The sequence below is a fragment of the Pomacea canaliculata genome, linkage group LG8 (genome assembly GCF_003073045.1).
Source record: "Pomacea canaliculata isolate SZHN2017 linkage group LG8, ASM307304v1, whole genome shotgun sequence".
Lineage (NCBI taxonomy): Eukaryota > Metazoa > Mollusca > Gastropoda > Architaenioglossa > Ampullariidae > Pomacea > Pomacea canaliculata.
The window spans coordinates 7,901,050-7,913,397 of record NC_037597.1 but is presented as its reverse complement, the minus strand read 5'-3'; the positions used below and the strand labels follow the sequence as shown (position 1 = coordinate 7,913,397).

Below are 12,348 nucleotides of genomic sequence, written 5' to 3'. Positions count from 1 at the left end.
GTTGAAGGGGCTTGGTAGGGGAAAGACCTCTGTCCATGCGTCTTTGTCTTAGTGGGACTTGCAGAAGCTTGATGTCAGAAGATGAATGAAGAAGTCCCACAGGCATATAGATGGAAGTGAGTTTGAAGACCTACCTAGGGGTAGTGCCAGAAACAGCAGAGTAAATCAAAGTGGAAACGTTTGTAAGCTGTATGATCCATGACTAGCAGCCAGTCATTCTGGTGGCATTGTCTGACCATCTTCTGTATGCAACCAACATTAAGTAACTTGATACAGAACCTGGTGCAGCATAAAAATTGTTATTATTACTTAAACAAAAATATTTCAGGACATAATATTCTGTAGATTCAAAAATAACTTTGCACTTAAGACATTTTTTACCTGGTTTCTTTTGCAGCATCTGTACTGGTTACCAGAGAATCTACCAGATGGTGTCACTTGTGTTGCGACAACAAATCAAACAGATACAGCATCTACAGAAATTCTGGTGACACAGCGTAAATTTCATGTGCTCAAAGTGCCACCTCTTACAGAAAATATGAAGAAAAGTATATGTGTGGTATGCAGTTCCATTTCTTGCTAGAGATTTTTACCAGCTTTTAAACAAATAAGCATGGTTTTTTTATATATTAAATAAATATATCAACAGTGATAATTCAAAGGTTGTGACCATAAAATATTTTTCAGTAGCTTATGCCACATAAAGGTTGATTAATATTTTTGATTTTTACAAATGATGATAATTATTATCTTGTGCAATTTCCTTTTACCAAGTAAATCAGTATTTGTTGCATGTTTCAAAATCAAAATACTGTGATGTCAGCATGGCAAATTTTGTAGCTAACCCTGAAACAGTGTGGCAAAGAACTCTCAGATGCTCAGGTCAGCTGTATTGTCAACACTGAACAAACAAGCAGTCCACTGTTCCTTAAGATTCTCCTAGCTGTAAGTAAGTTTTAAGTAACCATGAGCTAAAATTGTGTTCTGTTTGTCATTGACACTTCTTTATCTTAGGATAAGCTGTAAATGCAAAGGGTCTAATACTGCTGAAACAACAAATGATGCACACATTTCCATCTGTTTCAAAAAGAGTATTTTAGGATTGTGTTCTCTGTCTTGTAAATAAGGCAGTAGGCAGTGATGCTTGTGTGTGCTTGTGGCAGGTAGTGGTTGAAACCTAATAAAAACTACCTGTTGGTACAATCCATATTTGATGAGAATGTTCCTTTCATCTGTAGATTGATCTTTAGCTGTTGTTGGGAGTATGTTTATTTTCTCTTTTCAGTTACCAAGAAATCCAAATGAAAAAAATACTGTGAAAAATGAGAGAGATATATTAACACTTTTTATTTCATGCCACCTTTCATAATTTAATTTTTTGCAGCAACAATAATACTTCCCCTTTCTAAATCTCCCATTATTTCGCTTCCAATATTTTCTAGCTCATTCTGGTGGCGTTATTTGACTTTGTCAACAAAGGTTTAGAAAGCCCATACATTACAATCACCTGTTGACAGTACCACTTATATGAAGTGAGTACTTGCTTCAGTCCTAGTTCATATAGCCTTTTAAAAACAGAAATACCAATACCATTTATGACACTACCTTGGGTTTCTGTTTTCAGGAACTCTCTATATATGGGGATTTCAGAGGCCTGGACAGGAAAATTCATTCCTTGATAAGCCAGAAAACGTAAGTGTTAAAAATCTGTGATGATCATGTGCAAGCAGGTAAATATGTAAATGAAAAGAATTTGTATTACTACCAATTTAGGTAGTAATACATGTAGTAGTAATATTATGTACATAATAGCAAACGTTTTTAAACAATAATGGCAAACTGAAGGAAGTATATGGTCACTTCATATCTGCATGCATGTATGCATAATGTAATATAAAACAAGTGATTATAAATCTTATTTGTTTTTTTCCCATTCTAATATTAAAAAAGTTCATAAATCTCATTTGGGTTTTTTTTTTTACATTTTTGTATTTCAAGTATTAAAGCACTCTTGCAAAGTTATCTGGAACGACTGGAAGCAGACTATAATGTGAAAGAATATAAAGGAAACCTTGTAGAAGAGGTAAGCTGTTAAAAGATGTCTTAAAAAATTTGAAGAAATTATTTATCTTAGTGGCTTAACTCAGATGACCACTGATACTTTCTGCTTCATTTTGTTTTGAAACATTTAAAACATAATTCTGGTGTGTTGTGATATCTTCCACCTCTAAAAAATGAACTTGGCATTATGCATAAATATGTGTGTGTGCATGGTCACATCAAAGATAGTCTTTAAATAATACCTGGATGTATTTATCCTGCAGATTCTCTTGGCCTTACTGGTTGTGTATGAGGGCTTGTCAGAGAGTGAAATCATGGCACTGTTTAACATTCAGTCTCATGTCTGGTCACCACTTTTCTTCGCTATGGAATATTTCCTCATCTCCAACATGGGTTTGCTGACGTATGATAATTTTTTTTTAAAATTTGAATATTAAAAAATGTATTAAATATATAAATAAATATATGAAAATTTTCTGTACAAATAATTTTTGTTTTGGTTAATAATGGATCTTGAAGACAAGGAAGGAATATTATAGTGACAGTGGAGAACATCTTATACATAGGTCATTTTATTTCATTATCATATGTTTCCCTGTCTTCTTTGTTTTGACAGTCTTTTTATTATATTTCAGATTTGCATTTGCTGAAATTAAGGAGGCAGTTGAAGAGAAATATATGCAGAATGAGGAAACAAAGTAAAGTCTGCATGCATGTGATGGGATTCATTTTCAGATGTGCAGTTGTGTAAAAATGAAATGCTGGTTTGCAAGTATTTATGTGTAAAGGATGAATACTCTCCATTTTGTATGCCTGTGAATCTGCTTCACAATTTGTATGTACTGTTGATTGTTTTTCTTTGTCTGTGCTATGTTGGTCAATCAATTCTTTTTGCGGAGTGCTTTGTTGACCAACAATCTCTGTGTTGTGCTGTATGTATGTGTATTTGTGTGTGTTGTGTGCATGTGTGTTCATGAAGAGGCAGTCTCCACATCCTCATATGCATCATTTTGCTGCTGCTTTGACCTCTGTGTCAGCAGCATTTCACCCCAATCTCTAATTTCTTTCATTTCCAGCATGCTTCCTCTGCAGGTTTTTCAGTCATATGTTTGTGGCTGTTGATGTGTCTCTGTTTGCTGACACATGTGTTTGTATGCATGTCATGTGAATTTTGTATCTTTTGTTTATTTCCTTTCTTTTTGTTAAGTAAGTTCTGTATAAATTACCTTTTCAATAAAATGATGATGATAACAATAACTATAAAGCACTTATAAAGCTCACCTTCTTGCTTGGAGCTTGGCAGAAGAAAAGGGCAGCATAAGAAAGAAATACAATATGACAGGATGAGGGAAAATACACTAAGGGGAAAAAGAAGATTGGTTGGTGGTTGGTGGTTGGTGCTTAATTTAACAGAAGGATGGGGCAAACAGTGAGAAAAGGAAACCATCCTCTGCAGAAGGTATTTACAAAAGGTGATCACAGTAGAAAGCAATAGGGGCAAGGCATTTCAGAAAGTGGGCCCTAAGAAAGAAGAGCAGTGATTTGCTGTTCAAAATTAATGCTAACACAAACTGCATGGCAATTCTCTTACCTTTCTTTTAGTTGCATGTGGTCCATGATAACTTTATTGGTGACATGGCTTTTGCTAGATTTAACGTTTAGTCTGCTTATAATTTTTTCTGTGCTGCTATGGTACCTGCATCTCATTTGCCTAGTTGTCTTTCATAACTTGTTTTAGTATATCATTCCTTTGAAAACAAGAAATAAGCTGATTACAGCAAATATTTCTGTTTGAATTTCAGGACAACAGTTAAAAGACAGATAATCCAGTTTTTTGACAAGAAACGTTTGGTAAGAAGATGCGCCACCAGATAACACACAATGAGTGTATGTGTACTATATGTCATATGTACCATTAGGGATGACTTTGTCAGAATGAGATTTTCAATCAATTCCTAATGAAAACATATATGGATGCACTTTAAACACTAATATTTTTTCTTTTGTATAGAAAATGAAGCCATGGTTTACAAACAAGCAGCTGTGTGAAAAACAAAATGTGCATGCTGTACGTGAGCTTGTGTGGCTGCAAAAGTCCATAGGTGACAGGAATGGTTTGGTCAACACTCTCACAGATCTGTCAGTCCTTTACATCCTGAATCAGTAAGCAACTCAATAGGTTATGGAAATTGAAACAGCTAATTCCACAATAAATTATTCTAAATGCCACTTTAACACTTCAAAAATCTGTTTTTCTATCTTAAATCTCACATTGAGACTGCTTTTGAAATAATTAATAGCCAGTTAATTCTAATATTTTGACCAGGTTGCAATCATTTATGTGTGAAGTTATAGTGTACCATGATAGGTAAGATGAAAGGTAAAATCTACAATTTTCTTGTCCAGTGAATATGAGCTTGACCTGTTGGAACTGTGGCAATGGACTGAGATTAAGTGGAGAGACATTTGTGGCTTGTATCTTCAGACCTTTGACCAAAACATTGTTGATTTGTTCTTGGCAAATGACCTTGGAATTTATGATCAAGACACTTGTCCAGGAGTTAAGGTACTACATTTTTTAAATTTTAGATGTGTATCAGTAACATTTTAAAATCAATAATCTGTTTGGTGGGATATGATCATTATGTGTATGTGTGTGTGTGTTATATTTTACATTTTCCCTCTTCAGTGTTATTGTTTTTACTATTTGTCACCAACATGACCAGAATACAGATTCAAAACTGTATTTAATGTTCAAGTGCTGAAAAAATGTTGATATCAGCAGATTAATGTTTACTCTCATTATTCTTAGTGCAGTACTTTGTAACTTTCATTCTAATTTTCAGATGCGTAAACTCCTTGTTCACATAAGATATCTTTTTAGTCTTGCCAACTACCATGCTGGTGAGCAGAGGGCACTTAATCGTGAGATTTCTCTGCTGGTTAGTAACTGTATACTATTACTATACCATAGAAAAATATTGCAACACAATTTAAGTTGGATTTAGCATGTCTCTATGGTGTGTTTGTACTCTAGCTACTATACACTTAGAACTTATGTCAAGTAAAAAAGCTCACCAATATCAACATGTCTCTTAAATACTTGTATGTAAATATGATATTGACAAATGTACATGTGAAGCTGCTTTCTACAGAATTAAAAGGGAAAGCTTTCGATTAGCCTGTTGCCTATAGAGACACTGAACTGTAAGTGGTTCATTGATTTAGGGCATACCATGTGAATGGCAGAGTGTTGCACTAATTCCTTCTGCTACCTTGGTTATATCATTCTTTACCCCCTTATTTTTTTATTTATTGGGTTTTAGCTTCCAACATCAGACTGTTTACTTTATGGTATGACCCCTCATTAATCTGTAATTTAGTGCTGGATACAGTATTTATTTCATTCATAAAATATTCCTTAGGAAAATGTCCATGGCAAATTGGATGAAAAAGATAGAAAAGATGTACTGAGAGATGCATGTTATCATCTGGCATGCTGCTTTGCTTCACAAGATCACTATGATAAGTCTTATGCCTTGCACACATCAAATTTGGATGAACTGGAAAAGTGAGTTTTGACTACAGCTTAATTACTTCTGTGTCTTATTAACCACTGACAGAATTTGATAAGTTAACTATTAGATAAGTTAACAAAAGCTGTAAATTTAAAACAGTTGCAGAACATTAAAGAATTATTTTAACTGTGAAAATTATCAATGTATAAATTATGAATAATTGAAAACCTTCATAGAAAATTATATCTTATTTTTTCATAAAATATAAACATATGAGCAGACAGTGACTGTAGGAAAAGCTATAGAAAAAATGGGAGATATCTATGTGCTAATTTTTTAATTGCTTTATAATTACAGAGCATATGCAGAGACACCAACCACTGAACTTCGCAGGCTAATAGCATTTACCCAAAATGGACTGGGTGTAGTCTGCATGAACATTAAACTGTTTGATCAGGTGTGTTTTAACACATTTGAAACTGATCACTGCTATAAACACAACTGACCTAAATTCTGTAGTTGTCCACCAGCTGTATATGATTTTTTAAAGGGAAAATGAAAGGGTCCTTTAAAACTTTCTTTCTTGTCTTTTGCAGGCCATCAAGCATTTTCAAAATTCATCTACATACCATAATGAGCAGAAAGACAAGAAGAATGAGGCCTCATGCTACACTAACTTGGGTCTGGTGTATATGTACAAAAATAATTTGGATAAAGCCTTGGAATATGATAAAATGGCTTTAGAGGTAATGTTATATAATATATTGTGTATTTGCTTATCATGATACATAAAAAGATGTCCCTAGATACTTAAAGGAAAATACAAATGCAAACTTCTTCTATCTGAAGTAGTTTGCAATGTCTGTAAATCTATGGCAACCACTTATGAAGAATTTAATACTTTTTAAAATCTTAATATTAATTATTAATAGAATATTAATAGAAATCGAGCTAAAAGAAATAGACTAGACACAAAAATTTCACAATTGTGGATCACTACAATGACAGCATGATGATGAAATTTATGGGGGATCCTTGCTCAGATAGAGTATACAGATAATTCATGCGCATGTTTAAAACATATTATTTTAGCTCTTCAGGATGAGAAATTTTTAATTAATACATTTCAAAAGCAAAACCATTTCAGACTGAAACTCTTTTTTATGTGATGATTCTGCATATCATGCAATATTACAAGAAAGTTTCTCACTCTAAATTTTCCATGTACACTCTTGCAGGCTTATGAAGAGGCCTACTTTGGGCAGTTGCCACTGGATGTTGGAAATTTACTAACTAACATGGGAATCATCTACCGACGAAAGCACGACCTAGTTAAAGCTGAAGAAATGTATCAGAAGTATGTTACAATAATTATAGTTTGATGCTATCCTGTCTTCTTCCTGCAGAGTAACTGACTGACTGCCATTTTCCGCTAATGTACTTTCTGCATCAATGTCTACCATCTCATGCATTTCTTTAGAAGACACAGTTTTAGTGCTTTAAGCTGTTTTTGAAAGTTTAAATACCCACTTGAATTTAGAAAGAGATGTGTAGTAAGCAAGAGCTGATGTTCTATGATTTTAAAAAAAGAAAACAAATGATAAAGGTACTTTTGGAATTATTTACCCTCTGGCAGCAGCATTATTGAAATCCAGTTACATGCATGTTTACAGATCATTGGCAATTACAGCCAATGCAGTGGGTTGGGATCATCCTCTAGTGGCTACAGCTTACATGAACCTTGGCACAGTGGAAATGCATCGATCCAATTATAATAAAGGAGAGGATTGGTCAAGGAAGGCTATCACCATTTATGAGGTACAAATACTCAAATATGTCAGGAGGCAGATGAAAAGCAAATACAAATTTTATTTGAATGAATATTTTGGAACTTTGGTTTCAGAGTGATTGAAATGTGAATATTTTACCAGAGTATGCCAATTGTGTCAAAAGGCTTGTGAAATATATTGTTTAACCTTGACTATAGTGTGTGAAAAAGATTTAATTCACACTGTATATAGGGCACACTACCCACCTCCCATATACACACACTTTTCCAGCCACCCAGTCACTCATCACTTGTACAGTCTTTGTTCTATTTCTCTCTCACAGTTCTCACTGACATGAGTGTCAGTTCTTTTGATTGTCTTATTCTATCTAGATGAATGAGTTTGGAAAAGAGAAAAAGGAATACCGCCGATGTAGAGAAAACCTGTTTGTACATTTACTCAACCAAGGCAAATATGAAGAGGCTTTGCCACTCTTCATTGAAATCTGTAAGTTTTATATGCATGCATGCACCTTCGTTTCTGTCAAAAAACCTTAAATTATGTTATTTAATTGCAGTTTACACAAATCTTTCAAAATTAAGCCTTTGTTTGCTATTTTTGGATCTTTGGTGTAGAATGTGCTCTTGAGCTGGGATAGAAAATAGTTTATACTAGTAAGGACAAGCATGAAATTTGTAAGTGCAATATTTTGCACGGAAATAAAATTATTCCCCCTAGCTTGGAACAAAGGTCCAGATCTCTAAATCCCTTTATGGACCATCTAAAAATAAGACTGTTTAGTAAGGTTGAAATTTATATATAAATATTTTTTCCTTTTGCTTGACATAAAGAAAATGTTTATATTTTCTGTTCCATATAATCATGATACCAGTTGACATCCTGAAAAACAATGGCTGGCTGGATGAATGTCTGGCACACTTCCACAGGCAGATGGTCGACTACATGATAGAACAAGAGATGTATGACAAGGCAGAAGAGGTGACAGTCTCCCTTATGGCAAGTCTGAAAGTCCATCCAGACAATTACATCCAGCTAGACACCATAGACAGATGCAGACTCAAGAAATGCCAGGAAGTTCCAGTTCGGCCGTACAACCAGACTTTGGATTATGCTTTGGAGAAGTATGCATTAGGGCAGGGGTGGGCAATTAATTTTCCCAAGGGGCCGCATGAGAAATTGGGATGGTTTTAGAGGGCCGGACTAATATAGTTAACGCAGTTTTACCCAATATAGTATATATACAGGCGGGCGGGCCGGTCAGAGACAGGAGGCGGGCCAGATCCGGCCCGCAGGCCGGCCTTTGCCCAGGTCTGCATTAGGGTATACTCTGAGACAGGCAGACAAAAGTGCTCTGAAGCAAGAGAGGGATCTTGAGAGTAATTTTTTTAAAAATAAGTATGAAGAAGGATATATCAAAGGTATTTATAAATAGTATGACAGAAATAAGTTGTCACAAGTAAACGTTTACCAGCTGACTTGTTCTTTGAACTGAAGGGAATTTTTTAATAAAAGATTTTATCACAATTTTTGTTTTGAAAGAAACTACTTTACCCAAGTCTGACCTGAGTTCTTAAACAACTTGTAAACACCTGTTCACAGTTGCTCATAAAAGCAGGGAAGCACTCGTCCCACTTTTCCTCCTACAGAATAATTCTGTATTATCTCTCAACAATCATTAGCACAGAAATCCCAAGAGACAGCTCACACGGTCTTACCTGTTTACACAGAAAACACAAGCCCTTCACATTTAACAAGGATGAGATATGGCTATATATATATTAATCTGTAAGAAGTTTCCTATCTGATCTTCCTCTTTTCATTCACTAGGCTGTGCTTTGAGGTTAGCCTTCAAGACAAATGATACAGTACCCTCTCCTGCTCCCATCAAGTTTTCTGAGTTGAATATACTCATTACCCATTTTGCATCTTTACCTGCATGATAAAATTCTGAATAAACATGCTGAATTAACTTATTACTTTTCTGTTGAACATAAATTTTGAAAAAATATCTATAGTCTGAGGATATAAAGATTTACTTGATGTTTAATAAATGAATGTAAAAGTGTTTTACTGTTCCCCTCTATCCCAGATTTGTTGCACATAAAGCTTTCAAGAACCTGGTCCAGGCAAAGCTGTCCGGTGATATTCTTCCAAAAAGCAACAAGTTGGAAATGCAAAAATTGTTCATTCATCTTAGGGACTCAAAGATGTGGGTGGATGTCACCCTAATAAATGAACTGACTGATATGATTGAGGCAGAGGGAAAGACACCTATGCTTGTAGATGCCTTAATAGAAATGGTACAAGAAAACCCTGCTGAAAAGGTAATTAACCTAATGTTATTTTTTGTGTTCCCAAAGTGCTGTTGCTTTTGGTGATTTCACAAAAGTGCCAGTGGGCAATGTTTTATATTTATATATCATGTGTGTGTATGCAAATACATGTAGATACTTTGTACATGTAAGTACATTAAATGCAGCAGGAAGTTTGGTCACATAACTGCATGTTGTCTGATGTCTGACAAAAGTGCTTTAACATCTATGCCTGAAGAAATTGCACCACCTTTCAGTGTTATATGACTGCTAAATAATTCTTGATCATATAGTACAACAATAATAAAGTTCTCATACAGCTGGTACCTGTTCCTGTTTTTTTTTTAAAGATGTAACCATCATGTAATGTCTGATATTAATTATATTTGGATGGCAGATTAATTGATTTCCTGTAAGGGATTAATAAAGATAATTTGTATTTGTAATAAGATTACATTATTTCTTATAATTATCATTTCTGTCTGGTTTATTTTGCAGGAAATTCTTCTAATGCTTCTGCGAGTGTGTGTGAAAATGAATTGTGTAGATAAATTGCTCCCTCTGATGGATTCTGTATGTGATGAAAATGCCAGTGCAGTGATCAGAAGCTTTCTGCAGCCTAGAGCCTCTGATAGATCTTTGGCTGAGGAAGTAAAACTCCTGATACATTTCTATTTGAAATTTAGTATTATAGAAAATATAATATTTATTATAAACAAACAGACCATGTGTGTGCATGTATGCACATTTGTGTTTACCTACATGCAAGCATGTTCATTTGTATGACATTGATTTTGCACTTATATTCTAAAGATTACAAATAAGCTATTTACACCGGACATATTTATGTTCATATTGTCCCCAGGTAATTGAATTTGTGATGGTGAATACAATCTTTTCCAAAGCTTGAAATAATGACTGATATTGACTGAGATAATAAAAAAGCAAGTGGAAAGAAAGATTGAGAGATATGGGTGGGAAGAAAGAATGAGAACAAATCTTACACCCTTTCCATTGTATAAAGCATTTAACTATGTTGTTATCTTGTTCTGAGTTTGCATCTTGTCATGAATTTTGTGTGGCATTTAATGTGTTTAATCTATGTTTCAGGCACCAACAGTTCTTACAAACCAAAGCAAAGAAGAGAAAAATATGGAGAACAAATCTTGAGAGGAAAACAAAGGAAAGACAGCTACAAGAATTAGAAGAATTTGTTTTTCTGCCATGTGACATTACACTAGGATGATAGCTGCCACTTTCTCAACAAAACCAATCACACTTGCAGACGCCACTACTCACTCTATTATTTGTACACCCCAAAAAATTATTCCTTTTACATACACATGCAAAGACACCCAGTATCTCTCTTTCTCTCCTTCCCTCAGTCCCTCTTTTTCACATAAACTATACACTACCCACCTCTCAGATTCACCATATAGATATTAAAACACAAATAGGAGCAGACACATATAGAAGCTTGTTCTCACACCTGTCTATACAAGACCCCACAGACTATGAAGATACATTCAACTGACAATCCTAACACGAGCTTATGTAGAGTTCATGTAGGTTTGGCAAAAACTGTTTCTCAGCCGGACAGTTCTGGCCTGGATGTGTATATACCTGACCCCAGAGTGCATGAGACAGGTCATTGGCCAGATGGAATGCATCAGCAACAATCTTGTACACTGCATGGATTGAGCTGGCATAGATTGTACCTACAGAAGGTAGGTCACACCCAATACTTCTGCTAGCTTCATGAACCAGCCAGTCAAATCGGACTTTCTGTTTCTGGGTGGTGCTGTCAGTGACTGAGACTGTCAAGATGCTCTCAATCACTGCCCATTAAACTGGACCAGAATGTCTCAACTTAGGCTAAACATTTTCAGCTGGTGCAGAATGTAAAGCCTTTGTTGGGCCATCTTGATAATCAACATCACTTTTTTTTACAGCTGAGATCATTTGAGATAGTGGATTCCAGAAACCTGAAATGGTGAACCTGCTCAATTCCTCACTGTTAATAGTGAGAGGCTCAAAAGGACCTCTTTTCCTGTGGAAGTCAACTATTATCTCCTTGTTTTAAGAAACATTGAGCTGTAAACCTTAAAGACAGCTGGGGACATGTGTTAATTTCTAGCATCTGTGGATAAACGTAAATCCATGACTTCTGTGCATGCATGTTTATAGGCATGTATTTTGATAATGGAAGAAACGTATTCACCTAAAAAAAGAGAAAATAGTGTCTTTCCCCAGGTATATAGATTAAATGTCCTAAAAATTGTCTGCACTTATCACTTCTTGCCTAGAATTATCTATGCAATAACCATGAATAACTGTAAATACTTGATTCAAGATTTGTATTAATACTAAGATTTCAGCCTCTTTTTGCCACCTTGTTGAGAAAGCATACCATTTCTAGAGTGGTGCAAACTGCCATTTGCATGACTTTGTAACTTAGCACAGAAAAGACTGATCATTTTAGTCTTAAATCAGCATTTTAACAAACTTTTTGTGCAACTTTTGTGATCAAGTGTCAAGCCATGTTTTTATTGTGTCTTTCTTGAGCAAGGGAAAAAAACCGGAAGAATAAGTGATAGGATCAAAAATTATTTAGCAGAATGTTTAGTTGAATGTAATAAATATTTCTTTTTATGCTCACAATGATAA

The 12,348-nt window shown here is 34.8% G+C and overlaps 1 protein-coding gene across 1 annotated transcript in view; it reads left to right on the top strand.

Annotated features, from left to right (window-relative positions):
- The window catches only part of LOC112569791 (TPR repeat-containing protein DDB_G0287407-like), a 16,889-nt gene extending 4,541 nt beyond the window's left edge, over nucleotides 1-12,348 (top strand). Inside the window, 20 exon segments of the mRNA XM_025247704.1 lie at nucleotides 398-559; nucleotides 841-945; nucleotides 1,625-1,692; nucleotides 1,999-2,083; nucleotides 2,325-2,464; nucleotides 2,697-2,759; nucleotides 3,864-3,912; nucleotides 4,073-4,224; nucleotides 4,468-4,627; nucleotides 4,908-5,003; nucleotides 5,487-5,632; nucleotides 5,937-6,036; nucleotides 6,176-6,325; nucleotides 6,818-6,936; nucleotides 7,253-7,397; nucleotides 7,741-7,855; nucleotides 8,241-8,490; nucleotides 9,459-9,693; nucleotides 10,180-10,332; nucleotides 10,792-12,348. Coding sequence (XP_025103489.1) covers nucleotides 398-559; nucleotides 841-945; nucleotides 1,625-1,692; nucleotides 1,999-2,083; nucleotides 2,325-2,464; nucleotides 2,697-2,759; nucleotides 3,864-3,912; nucleotides 4,073-4,224; nucleotides 4,468-4,627; nucleotides 4,908-5,003; nucleotides 5,487-5,632; nucleotides 5,937-6,036; nucleotides 6,176-6,325; nucleotides 6,818-6,936; nucleotides 7,253-7,397; nucleotides 7,741-7,855; nucleotides 8,241-8,490; nucleotides 9,459-9,693; nucleotides 10,180-10,332; nucleotides 10,792-10,851 — 2,553 coding nt within the window. The 3' untranslated portion in view covers nucleotides 10,852-12,348.